This window comes from Piliocolobus tephrosceles, chromosome 11, assembly GCF_002776525.5.
Source record: "Piliocolobus tephrosceles isolate RC106 chromosome 11, ASM277652v3, whole genome shotgun sequence".
Taxonomy (NCBI): Eukaryota; Metazoa; Chordata; class Mammalia; order Primates; family Cercopithecidae; genus Piliocolobus; species Piliocolobus tephrosceles.
Genome location: NC_045444.1, coordinates 37,526,576 through 37,546,133, shown reverse-complemented (window position 1 = coordinate 37,546,133; position 19,558 = coordinate 37,526,576). Strand labels below are relative to the sequence as shown.

Sequence of the window (19,558 nt, the reverse complement as noted above, 5' to 3'; positions counted from 1 at the left end):
AGACATTGACATGTAAACAAAAATGTGTTGTTGAGAAAGAAGTAGATTTGTGTATAGCATGCGTAGAACAGGGAAGTTGGGGGTGTGATTTGAGAGGAACAGAAGAGACTGAAAAAGACCGAGGCCAATGTGTTGGGGTTTTAATGTGCCTTGCTAAAGAGATCTCCAAAATAGATCCCATGCAATGTTAATTTTACAACGTAGTAATAGTTGTTACATTCAGAATGTTTTCCATTGTCAAATAAATTTGGAAGTGGTGGATTAAACTGACAGGTTTCTTCTCTGCAAGACTTCTTAGAGCCTTGAAGATATAAAGGGTAATGCGTGTTTGAAATTCTAAAGAGAAGCTAGTATGGTATGCAATATATCCCTTGCACAAAACCCGCTTCTTCCCATAGGATATCTTATGAGATTATTGTTCCAGAGTACTCACTTTGGGAAATGTTGCTTTGGGCCCTGGGGAGCCACTGAAGTGTTTTAAGCATGGGAGAAACATGAATAGATTTGGGTATAAGGAATATCATTTGTGACAGAGATCCTGGAGAGAGGTGGGCCCAAATCAGTCATGGTCAGTTTATAGAAGTGTTCATCGAGCATTGAGCATCGAGCATGGACTAGCACCATAGTCCATGACTCCCCAGGGCTCCATTTGACTAGAATAGGATTATGAGGAAACCTTCATTGGAACCCCTCTGAGAATCAGTCCGGGTAGCCAACATTGTTTCATTGTTTGGTTTGGCTGAGATCTTTTTCAAAAAAAAAAAAAAAAAAAGAGAGGGCTATATAGATAAATGTGCCTCACAGATAAAATGTATTTATTACATTCTGTATACATATTATCCAAATATTGGGCTCACCCCAGTATTTAATGTGGCCTTCTCCAGCATCCCTCCTGGCTTGTTCTGCCCGAGCACCTCTCTTCTTCTGCCCAAGTGCCCATTGCCTAAGAGTTTTGTGTTGGTTAAGCAGTAGGTATTGCTGCCCTTGCTCCTGGCAGAAACCACACTTACCACCTCACTGCTGGTGCAGAGTAAATAAGGTCCAGGTACTTCTGAGTCACATACACAGAAACTCAGAGTGCCTTGAGGGTTATTTGTACCAGGGCAGTCCAGTTCGCATCAATGTCTTTTTGCTGCTTCTGAAAATATTGTATTCATATTTGAAGCTTAAGAAAACATAGGCTTGCTCACAAATAGTCCTGGCCAGGAGCTCCCATAAGCCAGTGACAGTTTAATGAAAACAGCAAATGGAAAACATACCCTGACATCCTGAGGCTGAAATTTACTACAGTAAAAATTGACTTTATTTTCCAAACTTCCTTCTGAAGAAACATTTCTTTTAAAACTTTGTGACATGTGAGAAAAAAGGGGACAAATATGTTACATTATTAACAAATGTAGAATATGATTTCAGAAGAATTTGACAAATAAGCCCACTTTGTTTTCATTAATATCCTGAAAGCTAGTCACCTTTCCAAGCAATGTGAAATCTTTCAGGCCACTGGTATTCGATAACTTGAAAAGTGGTATGTTGACTCTTCAAATGCATCCTTTTTAATAGCTCATGCCTTAAACTTCAGTGATTCTATGGGAAATAAGAATTTTATGCAATCAGGCAAAACATGAGAAAATAGATTTTCATAATAGTCTTGAGGATTCCTGACCCTGCATACCTTGTCAATCCTTTTGGTTAAGGAAGGGAGAATTTTTCGGTGGGCAATGTGAACTTGAATTTACACTAAATAAGCAAAGCAAATCACAAACACTTTTCAGTGAGGGTAGTTAGAGCAACATTACCTTTTCCCTAGGCCATCTTTAGGATCATCTAAGGCCGGGTACAGTGGCTCACACCTGTGATGCCAACACTTCAGGAAGCCAAGGCAGGAGGATTGTTTGGACTTCAGAGTTCAAGGCCAACCTGGGAAACTTAGTGAGACCCTGTCTCTACAAAAAATAAAAAATTTAGCCAGGCACAGTGATGTCCACCTATAGTCCCAGCTACTCTTCAAGCTGAGGTGGGAGGATCACTTGAGCCCAGAAAGTTGAGGCTGCAGTGAGCGTTGACTGTACCACTGCACTCCAGCATGGGCCACAGAGTGAGATCCTGTCTCTAAAAATTAATAATAATAATTTAAATTAGATAGTTTTGTGTACTCTAGGTACTTTGGACCAGATTACAGCATTGTTTGGTCAAATCTATAGTCAAAAAATAAAAATAAAAAAACAAAATCAGCTGGGCACAGTGACTCATGCCTGTAGTCCCAGCACTTTGTGAGACCAAGGTGGGCGCATCACTTGAGATCAGGAGTTTGAGAGTTCAAGACCAGCCTGGCCAACATGGCTAAACCTCGCCTCTACTAATAATGCAAAAGTTAGCTGGGCATGGTGGAGTGTGCCTATAATCCCAGTTATGTGGGAGGCTGAGGTATAAGAATCACATGAACTGTGAGGTAGAGGTTACAGTGAGCCAAGATCATGCCACTGCACTCCAGCCTAGGCAACAGAGTGAAACCGTATCTCAAAAACGAAAACAAATTAATTTCTCTGAAAATCAAGTATAATTCAGACTTTGGGCATGATCCAATAAGTCAGGTAATTTATAAAATGTATATAAAAATCTTTTTTATATTTCAGAAAGCCATATTATCTGTTTTCCTTAAAAAAAAAAAAAAAAACTAGATTGCTTCAGACATTTGAAAAGAGTAGATTTTTCATTTGACTAGACTCATGCACAGATTTGGGTCACTTGGCTATTACAGCCAGCCAGAGAGATTTGCATCTAGATGCATTGCAGCGTTTTAATATAATTGGCCTTACTTTTTTTTCTTAATACTGAAGCTAATTATGCCTTAGAGCAAGTACACTGGCTCTCATACTTAAATCTAACTAGACTTAGTAATATGATTAGCTTTAAGGATAGATTCAGAGCAGTTAACCAGTGGTACAAAAATGTGCGTATCAGTCAAAACAGATGAGTTGTGGGTTTTTTTTTTTTAAGCATGTCCACAAAGTATTTGTATATACTTTGTTGATAGAAATATTTCAGTGTAATTTGCTTTCCATGTGATGTTGCTTTGCACATATATTTCAGTTGTTTTCTAAATGTGGTTTCAGCTTCTATGGCTAACATTAAAGTTTTTTTGATCAAAACAACAATCAAAAACAACATAAAAGAATTGTCATAGGTATATAAACAGCTAAATATTATGTTGACTAGAAGAAGTCTGAGAGCCATCTGTGAAAATTTAAAATATTTTATTTTGTAATGTAGACCAACATATCTGAAAATATACTATATCTTTCTAATGTAAGAACTAATTCATAACAATAACCAAGATCTATTTATTATTCTTCCTTTTAGCGGAAGTACAAAGTGAAATTGAAAGAATCTTTGAGTTGGCAAGATCTTTGCAACTGGTCGTTCTTGATGCAGACACCATCAATCACCCAGCACAACTTATAAAGACTTCCTTAGCACCAATTATTGTTCATGTAAAAGTCTCATCTCCAAAGGTAATTAGCTCCTTTATGTCTTAAAGGTTAGAAGTGCGTCTTTTAAAAATGTGCTTTGCTCTGTGGTTTTTTGTTAGTGGACAAGGAGAACATCTTGCTGATTATTAATAAGCACATTTAAAATCTTTCCACAGTGTACAGATTCTATGAATTTTCAGATAGTGAAGAATATAATAGTTCATTTCTTCTAAAAGCTACTATTGTAGATCCCAAACCAGACAGTTACACAAGTGTATAATAAAAACAAAACATTAAGACAGATGTGGAAAAGTAGACTCTGGCTTATCATAGACTATGAATTCTATATTGGTAAATTTCTTGGATACTGTTGATTCCTGTGTCACCCATACTCTGTACCTAGTTGAGAGAGTACATCTATATTTATCAAAAACGGTATCTATATTGATCATATATAAAATAGAATATCACTGTTTAAACATCTCCTATGGAAGTATTATAGACCCTGACATTTGTACTTAGGTTGAGTTCTTGAAAGAATGCAGTTATTCCATGGTAAGCACAATGGGAAATTTGCTTTGTATCTTTATGGCACTGTGGGAGATAAAAATAAAAGTGAAATAGCCCCAAATTAGTTTCCTTTGATTTGGATGTTCTTTCATTTTTAAAACAGGATGTTGTTCTTCAAAAGTTAATGTGAAATGGATGCATTTGGGAAATACCATCTTAATAATCAGTTTCTTCTCTGTGCCTCCTAGTGTATTTTGGTGCCTAAATACAAATTCAGCTGCCAACCAGCATGGCAGTCTCCTCTCATGGGCGGAGAATGTCTAAAGAAGCTGTACTCTCCTCCAAATTTTCTGAGATCCTATCCTTCCATCTACGTGTGCAGACACTGCTTTGGTGCAGTGGACTTGGGAATCCTGAGCAAACTAGGGCCTTTTGAGAATCAGTAGAATGAATTGAAATTGCTGCTGGGGATTCCAGCACTTCACTGCAGTGCAGGAGAGTTCAGCCCTTCCCACTGCCCGTGACACTGTCATGTCCTTAAGTGCAAGAACAGGAGTTCCCAGACCCTATGTCCTGCGGTATTATGGAGCTCATAGATTAACACTGCTTGCAGGGGAAGAGCCATGGGAGATGGCAGTATATGGCCAAATGCAGTTACAGTTACAGTGGTAGCCAAAAGACATAGATATATCACTGGTTTCCATGTAGCAATATACTAATACAAATGTTTTGCCTGGATCCCTAATCACAGAATAGTCTGATTATTTTAAAATCAAACTGAAATGTCCCATTAATAATCGGTGACAAAAATAACCAAACATGTAAATGACTCTGACATTTATCTGACATGGAGATAGTGAGCTAAAACATTATTCAACTGAATAATATTAAAGTATTATTTAACATAAATGACCTGGTACAGTTCACTCCCTCCATTTTTGCAGGTCTCTCTTTGAAATCTCTGGGGAAAATCTAGGGTGGGAACTCAGGCTCCTACTGAGATTTCACTCAGAGTCGGAATAGGATGAACATATCAAATCCATGGAACTGAGAGCCAATGTAAGCAGATGACATCATTACAGGTTTAAATATATGATTTCTCACACTGCATTTCCTCTCTTATAATGCTCAGGGCCAAGCAGACCATTAAAAAGATCCTGGCTTATTTGATTTTCTTTTAACTCATCTACAATACCTGAGGTTCATGTCTTCTTCTATCAGGTTTTACAGCGGTTGATTAAATCTAGAGGAAAGTCACAAAGTAAACACTTGAATGTTCAACTGGTGGCAGCTGATAAACTTGCACAATGCCCCCCAGTAAGTATGATCATTTTTTGTCTTCATCATTCTTGACTTGTTAGAAGAGGGTGTTTTTTTTGTTGTTTTTTTCATGTTGTCGTTTTCATTCTAAAATGATGGTGATGATGGTATGTTGTCATCTAAAAGATTTCTTGGAACAAACTGCTGCTGTTTTGTTGCTTGTATTCAAGCATCCAGATGTGGATGGTGTTTGCCTTGTAATAAGAAATGATCTTAGTGTTCGGGGTCTGCTCTCCTCACTGCTACCTTGTTTGCTTTGCAAACATGCAGCAAACCACTTAGCATTCAGCCTCCAGTCACATGGATATGCTTAAGAAGAGAACAAAAGAAAACGTACCAGTTTTACCTTCCTTTAACTTTTCTGCAAGAAAATTCCAGCAGGCATAAAAGATTATAACACTGAAGGTCAAGAATTGATTGGAACTAGAGAGGCCCTGTGGTTATAGTAGATGAAAGAGTCAGGGCTGAGTGAGATGAAAAACGAAATTATAGCAACTCTTCTTCTGGTGCCACTGCCAGAAAACCGCTGCTAGGTTGGAAGGTGAGCAATGGCGGGCTGGGGTGGGAGAGGGAACTGCTATCATGTGGCACTGGGTCCCCAATGGCCAGTCTCTCCACTTTTTCCACTGACTTACTATTTCTGTGTCTATGTAAAGAAAATAACTGTCCTTCTTACTCAATGGATTCATTAGATGGTTTTATATAGTTGTGTAAGATTGTTTAAGCTCTATGGAAGCATGAAATCTGATTCAAATGTTTAGAGAGGCAACACAGCATAACCTGTAAAAGCACAGACTCTGGAGCCAGATATTTGGGTTTTGAATCCACACTGACTCATTATGTAATCTTGGGCAAGTACCTATCTCATGGGATTGGTGTAAGGATTGAGTGAATGAATATGTGGTAAAGCTGTTAGAACAGTGCCAGGCACATAAGAAGCACCATCTAAGTTTTCTTATTATAATTACTGGATACACTTTGCGTGATGTCACGTCCGGTCCAGTAGACTCTGTAAGACCCTGTGCCTCTCTGGCTCACTGTTGTATGTCAGTTCCCTATCATAGTAGACCCATAACATATATTTGTGGAATGAGTGAATGAATGAAAGGATGGTCAGACAATAAGAGTAATAATACATCCTTTCATTCGATGCTTACGATGGGCCAGACAGTGTGCTAGATGCTTTACACAGACTATCTCTAATCTTCACAGTTACCTAGTGAGATAGGCCATGTTATCCCCATTTTATAGTTTAGGCAACTGAAAACAGAGAGATTAAACGATTTCCCTAAGGTGACATAGCAAATTAGGATTCAATCTATTCTAGATCTATCTGGCTCCAAAGACAATTTCCTGCTCCCTAACCCATCCACCCATACACACATGTACCTGGTTACCTACCCTGAAGATAAATTGATAGCTTGGAGCATGGCATGCTCTGTTAAGAAGTTTAACTTCACGCTGCCTGCTAATGAAGCCCAATTATACAGTGGAATGTATGATTAAAGCACTGAACAATACAGAAGAATGTATTGCCCAGCGCTGACCTTTTAATGTTTCACAGTTGAAGGAAGATAATCTTTGTTGTCTAGCTATCAAAAGCCAGGAACTATGTTATTATTTCCAATTTTTGGAGCAATCTTATAAGGATAATTATATCAGTTTGGTCTTCTGGGAAGCAGACACCTAAAGGGAATTAGAAATGCAAGAGATTTATTGGAGAAATTTTATTTTTATGAAAATAAGTTTCTTAACATTTATTCTAATAATTACTAGAGAAAATTATTGTGTCCTATTAAATTTGAGGGATTTTAGCTGCTGAGAGGGTTGATCATTGAGTAGTTGTACATGTAATATGGTTTGTTACATCTGAAATAGCTGGAACCAAGAAAAGATATTTGCATCTGTAAAAGCAAGTAATACAATGAACTACCTTAGGACTTATACCCAGGTCAGAGATTTCAAACAGCTCCATTACTGGAAAGACAGACTTGCCTTACCATTATCTCAGTAGGATAAACACTTTCTCTTTTTATGTAGTTGGTAAGATAACCTGGAATTTTAAACAGGCAGTCTGGATGGATAAGGTTACCTTGTACTTAACATTTTCTAAGCACTGTTTACTTTATTAAACATATCCAATTGATACTGCCCAGACGGTAGTAATGCTGAGAAGGAATCATATCCTCTATTTTGGCATGTGGGAAGAAATCTTTGGATTATGAAAACTAGTAGTAACCTTAAAAAGTGCCTGCATTTGCCCCTGTTTTACTTCAAGACCATAATTATAATTGTCATCCAAAGATTGGTGATCACTGTGTCGTTTTAATTCCTTTAGGAGAATTTGCAACTTACTTGATTGGCCACCATATCTCCAGTCTGAAAAGTCAGCAAATTACATTGGCAGAGTATCACATTGCTAAGAAATGAAAGGCAACAGTTTTTGGGAAGGGAAGTCTGTAAGAGCACTGAAAAAAGTTAACTCTGTAGCCAAAAGAATTAATCCTAGATCCAGGGACTATTGAAGCAAAAAGAGACTTTAAAGAGCACCCAGTATAGCATTTCCTAGACTATATTATTTATAATATGGGTCCCATGTGATATCAGTAAGTGTTATGGGAAAATAATCCTGATACCAAAAATGTTTGAGAAAACACTTACGTGAACAAAGGTAAACTGGTTTCTTTACTACGGAACCCTGAATATGCCAATGTGTGTTTTATATCTCCAATAGGACAAATAGTATGCAGAGCTTCCCCTAAAATTGTGACTACAGATCTGCTTTTCCATTGAGTATCCTATGGGTCCAGTGGAACATGTCTAGGGAAAGGTTGACTTAGTCCAATCTCCTCATTTTACAAATGATGGAACTGAGACCAAGAGAACTGGCTTTTCAAAGGTTATATGCCTGGGCGAAAGTCAGCTTAAGATCTCTTTCTCCTAGTCTAGCAAGACTAGATGATGAATGGCAACATGTCAGTTATATATTCTCCTGGAAAGAAAAATATGGATTTTGGCCGGGTGCAGTGGTTCATGCCTGTAATCCCAGCACTTTGGGAGGCCGAGGCGGGTGGATCACAAGGTCAGGAGTTTGAGACAAGCTTGACCAACACGGTGAAACCCCCTCTCTACTAAAAATACAGAAATTAGCTGGGCATGGTGGCACGCACCTATAATCCCAGCTACTCAGGAGGCTGAGGCAGAATTGCTTGAACCTGGGAGGCAGAGGTTGCAGTGAGTTGAGACGATGCCACTGGACTCCAGCCTGGGCGACGGAGCAAGACTCCGTCTCAAAAAAAAAAAAAAAAAGATAAGAAAAGTATTGGGTAAGGCTTTTTCTAGGAGGTAGATCAGAGAGATCAGTAAACTTTTTAAGGGCCAGATAGTAAATCTTAGGCTTTGTGGGCTACACAGACCCCTTTGCAAAACTCCTCATCTCTGCTCTTGAGCAGGAAAGCAAACATAGACAGTGTGTAAAGAAATGGGTGTAGCTGTGTTCCAATCAAACTTCATAAAGGCATGAGACAGGCCTGATTTAGCCAGCAAACTGAAGTTACCCCCTTGTTCTAGCACCAAGCTATGGTTATCTATTACTATGCAATAAAATAACCACCAAAACTTAGTGACTTCAAACAATGGCCACTTGTGATATTCAGCTGGCAGCTGACCTGGTACCTTAGCAGGAATGGCTGAAGGCTGGGCTCAGCCAGCTCTTTTTGGATACAGGCTTCTTACATGGCAGCTCCAGGCTCCAAGAGCAAAGATTCCAATCTCTTACGGCCTGGGCATAGATACCAGACTGCATCATTTCCACAGCGTTCTGTTTATCAAAATAGTCACAAAGAGCAGGGTGCAGTGGTGAGTGCCTGTAGTCCCAGCTACTCCGGAGGTTGAAGCAGGAGGATCGCCTGAGCCCGGGAGTTCAACGCTGCACTGAGCTGTGATTGTGCCACTGCCCTTCAACCTGGGAGACATACTGAGACCCTGTCTCTGAAAGGAAATTTTAAAAAATTAGCTGGGCATAATCCTAGCTACTTGGTAGGCTGAGGTGAGAGAATTGCTTGAACCCAGGGATTTGGAGCTGCAGTGAGCCAGGATTATGCCACTGCACTCCACCAGACAGAATGAGACTTGTCTCTTTAAAAAAAAAAAAAGTCACAGAGGCTGCCTAAATTCAAGGAGAGGGGATATAAGTCTTCATTTCCATGAGGAAATGTCAAGGAATTTGTGACCATTTAAAATCTGTCATGGACAGTAAGATGAGTGGGGAAAATGGGCTCCTGGATAGTTCTACTTTGGAAGAGGGGGGACTATCCTCTCGTTGCCCATTCAGAATTCACAGAAGAAAAGATGGGATGCAGACAAAAGGGGGCCTATGGGAACAGGACCTGCAAACCCATCTCATCTTATTTTTTAATATGACCAGGCTGATTTTATATTGCCATTACACATCTATACGCTATATTTTTTTATTTCTTTTTGCTTCTACCAAGTATTGGTATTCTTTTTCTCTTCAGATAAGTTGAGAATAGTATATTTTTTTAAGAAGGCGAAGTATAAACTTCCCCAGTACTATGGTAATAAGAAGAAAAGCTGAGAGAGACAATTGAACATATAAATGAAATGTAATCCTTTAATCCTACTTAGTTACAATCTGGCTTGTGTTACCCAAAGCTGACCCTGTGGCAGTTTGAGCTGTGTAATGTTTTTGTGTGTGTAAAATGACATTGATCGATCTTTCTGGGAGAAGGGAACTCATCTCCTCAGTAGAGTCTTGCAAACCTCTAACGTTGCAGTAACCATGGGAGCTCTCTTCTGTCACCCTTTATTTTCCACTGCTGAATGGACTCAGATTTATCCTATGAAACACAAGAATTCTGGAGCGAATGATAGTGCCTGGTTATCCTTGATCAGATTGCTCTCACAGTAGTAATTTTCCACTGCCCTCTTCCAGTCATTTTATTTGAATTATTTAGAATCGTGTGGATTTACCTGTCTATTTGAAGTGCTCTCCTCATTGGGGCATTCATTATTCATAGCCCCTGGATGTCCACAGTTTAAGTCCTAACACTGCTTTTGAAAAGGAAGGTAATCAATTTCAGATGTCTGCTTCATGAAACAAGACCACATGGGATCCAGTTTCTCTCAGCCCAAAGGGGACTACACCTTTTCCAGGGATTTCAGCCACTGGACTTGGGTATATCGAGTTAGGGGTAGTTCATTCCCACCAGTGCTATGATCTAACACATCCAATTAATCTGACTTTAACAAAAGCATGGGATGCCTTTTCTGTAGGCACTAATGTTGGTAGATGGTGTAATGTTTGAAGAATACAAATGGACAGGATGGAGCGGTGTGGGGAGAAAAATATGTTTGGTTTCACAACAAGTGTCACAAATTATCAAGAGAGAGGAAGTCAAAAGGATCAAAGTTATATATTTTTTGCCCTCATTTTACCCTCACTACTGGCAAGAATTATGATGATCTTTCCTGTTTAGCTCATTAAAGTGGAAACTGCCTGGGACTAACTGCTAGAGCCCAGTACTATTGTCACCCCGGCTGGAGTGCAGTGGCGTGATCTGAGCTCACTGCAGCCTTCGCCTTCTGGGTTCAAGCGATTCTCCTGCCTCAGCCTCCCAAGTAGCTGGGACTACAGGCATGTGCCACCATGCCCAGCTAATTTTTGTATTTTTTTAAAAGAAGAGATGGTTTCGAACTCCTGACCTCAAGTGACCTGCTCACCTTGTTCTCCCAAAGTGCTGGGATTACAGGTGTGAGCCACTGCACCCATCATAGATCTTTTAAAAGCCCTTCAACTCGGAGTCTAATTTCCCATCATTAGTTGAGCAGTGAGTTAAATACTCAGAATCTCAAAAGCTTTAATAATGTAAAGAATGGAGTTTTGATATGAAAGAAACATTGGTTGATTATTTTTATAATTAGCATTACATGTTGTACCATTCAGCCATTTTATTTTACTGAAGAGTACTTGCCAGTCTTTTTTTTTGTGCGTGGTTTGTTTTGTTTTGTTTTGTTGAGACAGGGTCTTGCTCTGTTGTTCAGGCCAGAGTGCGGTGGTGCAATCATGACCTCCCCAGCTCAAGCAATTCTTTCACCTCAGCCTCCCCAGTAGGAGTCCATAGGAATGCACCACTAAGCCCAGCTCATTTTTGATTTTTTGTAGAGACAGGGTTTTGCCCTATTCCCTGGGCTGGTCTTGAATCCCTGGGCTCAACTGATCCTCCTGCCTTGGCCTCCCAAAGTGCTCCCTTTTTTTTTTTGTTGTTGTTGTCGGTCTCAGGGTCTCTATATTTTCCAATAACAAGGAAACAAAAGTATGCTTACCCATATTATTTCTTTTTACCACTTAGAAATAAGAAAAATGCCCAACATGCAGTTTTATCTATGTACAACAAATAAATGTAAAGCAATGCATATAATTATAATTATTATTATATGCATGGGAGAGTTTTGGTACATTTAATCCCCTGTCTAGCTAATATTCAGTAATGAACCAACTTTAAAAAGTTAAGTTCAGGCACAGTGGCTTATGCCTGTAATCCCACACTTTGGGAGGCTGAGGCAGGTGGATCACTTGAGCCCAGGAGTTCGATATTAGCCTGGGCAACATGGGGAAAAGCCATCCCTACCAAAAACTACAAAAAATTAGCTGGGCGTGGTGGTGCATACCTGTAGTCCCAGTTACTTAGGAGGCTGAGGCATGAGAATCACCCGAGCTCCAGAGATAGAGGCTGCAGTGATCGGAGATTACGCCACTGCACTCCAGCCTGGGTGTGGGAGTGAGACCCTATCTCCAGAAAAAAAAGTTAAAATTAAACTTCAAAATTAGTTTCTACATTTTATATACTTTTTATTAAAAATATTCAATAGCTGCTTCCTAGATTAAAAAAATCAGACAATATACATTAGTTTTAATGAGATTCTCCCCTCCATGCTAAAAAATATGTATTTTATAGTCATTAAGGAAGACTTACCCAGTGTCTTTATATATCTTCCCTCCAAAAAGAATTGAAAAGAAATAAATGGAATATGCTTCATTTCCTCCAGGTAGGACTCGAAGAGCACTGTATCTTCTGTAAAAAGTAGGGCGACCCACCATTTGCTCAGGATTTTCAAGGTTTAGCAGTGATAGTCTCATCCCAGAAACACCGAGATCCCCAGCAACCACAATAATTGGTGACTCTAATTCAGATGGCTTCCCTAGTAAAAAGTATTACATCTTACTGTGTGAATGGAGAACCAAACGGTTGGTTAAATACTTTTTTTTAAGACCTTGCAAGTATTCATTTCCATTTTATTCACTTTCAGTCTTTCTTCCCCTTTCTTTCTTCCCTGCCGTTTTAGCTCATAGCCACTAAATGAGCTAGAGGCATGTTTTTCGCTCTGGGTTATTTACAGTGCTTTTATTTTATGTTTTAATTTTCTTGAAAGAGCTTATCCAGAAAGGGAGCCTAATGTGTCTGATGTTTTGAGGGTTGATTTGATTCTCCTATTCACTACTTATTTACTTTGGCAGCCACACCGTTCTGCCTACCTCAGCTGAAGAGAACATCCCATCATAGAAGGGCAGAGGTGTTCCCTGTGGCCATGCTTTGAAAACAGCTCAGCGATGCCCTTCTCTTGGGCTGCACCAAGGGCATGGTATCACTGAGTTGGTAACTGTTTGCTGCCCGGGACTTCTGCTAATTTGGAGCTCTCTGCATCCATAGCCCGTGCTGCAGGCCACATATAGTAAGGAGTCGACTGCCCTTGAACCTTTAAATTTATGAAAAATTGGCAAAGCTGGTTTGCATAATTCATTGGGTTGCTTCTCTTTGCATTTCTTGTATAATTTTTAAAAATTGTTTCCCCCGATACTGAGTTTCTATCACTCTGGTCTACTCAGCTGTGTTATTTCCCAAACAGCTAAAGAGAAAAATTGTCACAGATACACAGGCTGTGAAATTCTTCCTAGTTGAAAATAAGTCACATATGTCAGTATTCATTCAGAAGCAGAAATTTGCTTTTCTCTGTGTTTTTTGAAAGCCTAAAAGCAGTTTCAAGTCATCTTCCAACCTATATCTGTCTTTTAGCAGTGCAAAAGCAGTTTCCTAGAAATGACTGAGGCTTAAGCACACAGCCATGTGCTGATACATACAAATTCTATCCATTCATTGACAAAGAGAAGTGCTTTATTAAACTTAGGGTAATTAAATGTGCCACTATGTCTACAACAGTGACAGTGCAACAAGTAGAACGGCCAAGTAGATATAAACCTCATTCAAATAACATTCTGCCATAGGTGCTGCTTACCCTCCTTGGGCTTTGCAATCCTGGCTGTGAATGTCAGGACCCATCCAGCCCAGGTATCCTTGGAAGCTTTTTCAGTCTGGCACTTTAAGAAACAGCAAGAAAATGACTTGTTGAGACTAATCAAACCCATATTATAAGAGACCTATGTAATTAAATTTTATGTTTCACATAAATAAAATGATATAAACAACCAACTCCAGATCACATAAAGTGTAGAACTTGCAGCACACTTTAGCCTGGAATGACCGAGAGACTGGTCCTTTGTTTTGGTGCTGCCTCGTTTCCTCTTTCTTCCTCCCGTGCCATCTGAGTCTGTGGATGTTCTTTGGGGTATAGCTGTCGTTGTCTCACTCAAGTCAGCACCTTGATGCTTCTATTTATGTCAAAGTATCATGGACAGTTCTGATATTCTATATTTGTTACTGCTGAACGTTTACACAAGTGGGGGAGGGGCTTTTGATTGCAAGAGATAAGGAATTCCCTTGGGTTACTTTAGTGGAAAACGGGATTTATTGTAAGCCTGTATGTTGACAGAAACTCTAGGCAGTAGCTGCTTTCCCTGGCCCTCATGGCTATATGATCTCTTTCTTCCATTGCGCCTCTGCTTCTCTTTTTTTGTTTTATTCTCGTCCATCTACAGATAACATTCTTTGGCTTACTCATAACTTCCCCTTTCTTGTGAGTTCAGTTTTCACACATCTCTCCAAGCCTCCTTCTAAATCCAGAACTTTATGCTGCCGCTTCAAACGTTAGCTGGCTCAGTCTCTTTATTTTTCTGAATTAAAGTCCCAGCGTGACATAGATTATTATGGATTTTAATACTTATCTCTCCTTCCACACTTTATGCTTTTTGAGCATAAGATGGTGCCTGTTTTCCTTGCCACTGTATACCCACAGTGCCTAGAAGAAAATAGGGACTGAGTAAATATTTTATGAATGAATAAAATATGCAAAAAAAATCTGAAATTTACTAACAACTGTTCTTGGTTGGGGGTAATTTTCCACCGGAGTTGAACTGGCTGAGTCTTCTCAAACATGAGTCCATTTGGACTGAAGTCATCTTATTCTTTTCCTAGTCCTGTTCCAAGAACCCCAAATGGCTTTCCAATTTAAGGCCAAAATTTTCCATAAAAATTGATGTGATGAAACATTTAAATAGTAAATGTTGGGAGAGAGATTGTTTCCATGGTGACTTCTGCTTCAGGAGTCCTTGTTCTAAGCACAGAAGAGAATGACTGAGCTGAGACACCATGAACTTCACATTATCCAGTTGCCATTAACCTAAATTCAGCCAGCTTTATCAGTGCCGATGGCAGTGACCCTGTCTTTGATCCATTCCTGGGAGGTTCTTATTTTGGTAAAATGAGTTCATAAAAACAGATGAAGGTGGTGGGAAAGGCATTTCAATCCTTCTATTGAAAGTTGAGGGGGGCGGAGCAAGATGGCCGAATAGGAACAGCTTCAGTCTCCATCTCCCAGCGCGAGCGACACAGAAGACCGGCGATTTCTGCATTTTCAACTGAGGTACTGGGGTCATCTCACTCGGGAGTGCCGGACAATCGGTGCTGGTCAGCTGCTGCAGCCCGACCAGCGAGAGCTGAAGCAGGGCGAGGCATCGCCTCACCTGGGAAGCGCGAGGGGGAAGGGAGTCCCTTTTCCTAGCCAGGGGAACTGAGACACACAACACCTGGAAAATCAGGTAACTCCCACCCCAATACTGCGCTGTAACACCGGCACACCGGAGATTGTATCCCACACCTGGCCGGGAGGGTCCCACGCCCACGGAGCCTCTCTCCTTGCTAACACAGCAGTCTGCGGCAATCTAACCGCAAGGCAGCAGCGAGGCTGGGGGAGGGGCGCCCACCATCGCTGAGGCTTAAGTAGGTAAATAAAGCTGCTGGGAAGCTCGAACTGGGTGGAGCTCACAGCAGCTCAAGGAAACCTGCCTGTCTCTGTAGACTGCGCCTCTGGGGACAGGGCTCAGCTAAAGGAGTAGAAGCCTGTGAAACGCGAACGACTCTGTCTGACAGCTTTGAAGAGAGCAGTGGATCTCCCAACACGGAGGTTGAGATCTGAGAAGGGGCAGTCTGCCTGCTCAAGTGGGTCACTGACCCCTGAGTAGCCTAACTGGGAGACATCCCCCACTAGGGGCAGTCTGACACCCCACACCTCACAGGGTGGAGTACACCCCTGAGAGGAAGCTTCCAAAGCAAGAATCAGACAGGTGCACTCGCTGTTCAGCAATATTCTATCTTCTGCAACCTCTGCTGCTGATACCCAGGCAAACAGGGTCTGGAGTGGACCTCAAGCAATCTCCAACAGACCTATAGCTGAGGGTCCTGACAGTCAGAAGGAAACCTATCAAACAGGAAGGACACCTATATCAAAACCCCATCAGTACGTCACCATCATCAAAGACCAGTGACAGATAAAACCACAAAAATGGGGAAAAAGCAGGGCAGAAAAGCTGGAAATTCAAAAAATAAGAGCGCATCTCCTCCTGCAAAGGAGCACAGCCCATCGCCAGCAACGGATCAAAGCTGGTCAGAGAATGATTTTGATGAGATGAGAGAAGAAGGCTTCAGTCCATCAAACCTCTCAGAGCTAAAGGAGGAATTACGTACCCAGTGCAAAGAAACTAAAAATCTTGAAAAAAAAGTGGAAGAATTGACAGCTAGACTAATTAATGCAGAGAAGGTCATAAACGAAATGACAGAGGTGAAAACCATGACACGAGAAATACGTGACAAATGCACAAGCTTCAGTAACCGACTCGATCAACTGGAAGAAAGAGTATCAGCGATTGAGGATCAAATGAATGAAATGAAGCGAGAAGAGAAACCAAAAGAAAAAAGAAGAAAAAGAAATGAACAAAGCCTGCAAGAAGTATGGGATTATGTCAAAAGACCAAATCTACGTCTGATTGGGGTGCCTGAAAGTGAGGGGGAAAATGGAACCAAATTGGAAAACACTCTACAGGATATCATCCAGGAGAACTTCCCCAACCTAGCAGGCCAGGCCAACATTCAAATTCAGGAAATACAGAGAACGCCACAAAGATACTCCTCCAGAAGAGCAACTCCAAGACACATAATTGCCAGATTCACCAAAGTTGAAATGAAGGAAAAAATCTTAAGGGCAGCCAGAGAGAAAGGTCGGGTTACCCACAAAGGGAAGCCCATCAGACTGACAGCAGATCTCTCGGCAGAAACTCTACAAGCCAGAAGAGAGTGGGGGCCAATATTCAACGTTCTTAAAGAAAAGAATTTTAAACCCAGAATTTCATATCCAGCCAAACTAAGTTTCATAAGTGAAGGAGAAATAAAATTCTTTACAGATAAGCAAATGCTTAGAGATTTTGTCACCACCAGGCCTGCCTTACAAGAGACCCTGAAGGAAGCCCTAAACATGGAAAGGAACAACTGGTACCAGCCACTGCAAAAACATGCCAAAATGTAAAGACCATCGAGCCTAGGAAGAAACTGCATCAACTAATGAGCAAAATAACCAGTTAATATCATAATGGCAGGATCAAGATCACACATAACAATATTAACCTTAAATGTAAATGGACTAAATGCTCCAATTAAAAGACACAGACTGGCAAACTGGATAAAGAGTCAAGACCCATCAGTCTGCTGTCTTCAGGAGACCCATCTCACATGCAGAGACATACATAGGCTCAAAATAAAAGGATGGAGGAAGATCTACCAAGCAAATGGAGAACAAAAAAAAGCAGGGGTTGCAATCCTAGTCTCTGATAAAACAGACTTTAAACCATCAAAGATCAAAAGAGACAAAGAAGGCCATTACATAATGGTAAAGGGATCAATTCAACAGGAAGAGCTAACTATCCTAAATATATATGCACCCAATACAGGAGCACCCAGATTCATAAAGCAAGTCCTTAGAGACTTACAAAGAGACTTAGACTCCCATACAATAATAATGGGAGACTTCAACACTCCACTGTCAACATTAGACAGATCAACGAGACAGAAAGTTAACAAGGATATGCAGGAATTGAACTCATCTCTGCACCAAGCGGACCTAATAGACATCTATAGAACTCTCCACCCCAAGTCAACAGAATATACATTCTTCTCAGCACCACATCACACTTATTCCAAAATTGACCACATAATTGGAAGTAAAGCACTCCTCAGCAAATGTAAAAGAACAGAAATTATAACAAACTGTCTCTCTGACCACAGTGCAATCAAACTAGAACTCAGGACTAAGAAACTCAATCAAAACCGCTCAACTACATGGAAACTGAACAACCTGCTCCTGAATGACTACTGGGTACATAACGAAATGAAAGCAGAAATAAAGATGTTCTTTGAATCCAATGAGAACAAAGATACAACATACCAGAATCTCTGGGACACATTTAAAGCAGTATGTAGAGGGAAATTTATAGCACTAAGTGCCCACAAGAGAAAGCAGGAAAGATCTAAAATTGACACTCTAACATCACAATTAAAAGAACTAGAGAGGCAAGAGCAAACACATTCAAAAGCTAGCAGAAAGCAAGAAATAACTAAGATCAGAGCAGAACTGAAGGAGATAGAGACACAAAAAACCCTCCAAAAAATCAATGAATCCAGGAGTTGGTTTTTTGAAAAGATCAACAAAATTGACAGACCGCTAGCAAGATTAATAAAGAAGAAAAGAGAGAGGAATCAAATAGACGCAATAAAAAATGATAAAGGGGATATCACCACCGACCCCACAGAAATACAAACTACCATCAGAGAATACTATAAACACCTCTACGCAAATCAACTAGAAAATCTAGAAGAAATGGATAATTTCCTGGACGCGTACACTCTTCCAAGACTAAACCAGGAAGAAGTTGAATCCCTGAATAGACCAATAGCAGCCTCTGAAATTGAGGCAACAATTAATAGCCTGCCCACCAAAAAAAGCCCAGGACCAGATGGATTCACAGCTGAATTCTACCAGAGGTACAAGGAGGAGCTGGTACCATTCCTTCTGAAACTATTCCAATCAATAGAAAAAGAGGGAATCCTCCCTAACTCATTTTATGAGGCCAGCATCATCCTGATACCAAAGCCTGGCAGAGACACAACAAAAAAAGAGAATTTTAGACCAATCTCCCTGATGAACATCGATGCAAAAATCCTCAATAAAATACTGGCAAACCGGATTCAGCAGCACATCAAAAAGCTTATCCACCATGATCAAGTGGGCTTCATCCCTGGGATGCAAGGCTGGTTCAACATTCACAAATCAATCAACGTAATCCAGCATATCAACAGAACCAAAGACAAGAACCACATGATTATCTCAATAGATGCAGAAAAGGCTTTTGACAAAATTCAACAGCCCTTCATGCTAAAAACGCTCAACAAATTCGGTATTGATGGAACGTACCTCAAAATAATAAGAGCTATTTATGACAAACCCACAGCTAATATCATACTGAATGGGCAAAAACTGGAAAAGTTCCCTTTGAAAACTGGCACAAGACAGGGATGCCCTCTCTCACCACTCCTATTCAACATAGTGTTGGAAGTTCTGGCTAGGGCAATCAGGCAAGAGAAAGAAATCAAGGGTATTCAGTTAGGAAAAGAGGAAGTCAAATTGTCCCTGTTTGCAGATGACATGATTGTGTATTTAGAAAACCCCATCGTCTCAGCCCAAAATCTTCTTAAGCTGATAAGCAACTTCAGCAAAGTCTCAGGATACAAAATTAATGTGCAAAAATCACAAGCATTCTTATACACCAGTAACAGACAAGCAGAGAGCCAAATCAGGAATGAACTTCCATTCACAATTGCTTCAAAGAGAATAAAATACCTAGGAATCCAACTTACAAGGGATGTAAAGGACCTCTTCAAGGAGAACTACAAACCACTGCTCAGTGAAATCAAAGAGGACACAAACAAATGGAAGAACATACCATGCTCATGGATAGG

The 19,558-nt window shown here is 40.3% G+C and overlaps 1 protein-coding gene across 1 annotated transcript in view; it reads left to right on the top strand.

The window, feature by feature from the left end:
• CACNB4 (calcium voltage-gated channel auxiliary subunit beta 4) overlaps positions 1-19,558 on the top strand; it is a 282,837-nt gene that overhangs the window by 247,623 nt on the left and 15,656 nt on the right. Inside the window, exons 11-12 of the mRNA XM_023217441.1 lie at positions 3,361-3,512; positions 5,202-5,297. Coding sequence (XP_023073209.1) covers positions 3,361-3,512; positions 5,202-5,297 — 248 coding nt within the window. The remainder of the gene's footprint in view (positions 1-3,360; positions 3,513-5,201; positions 5,298-19,558) is intronic.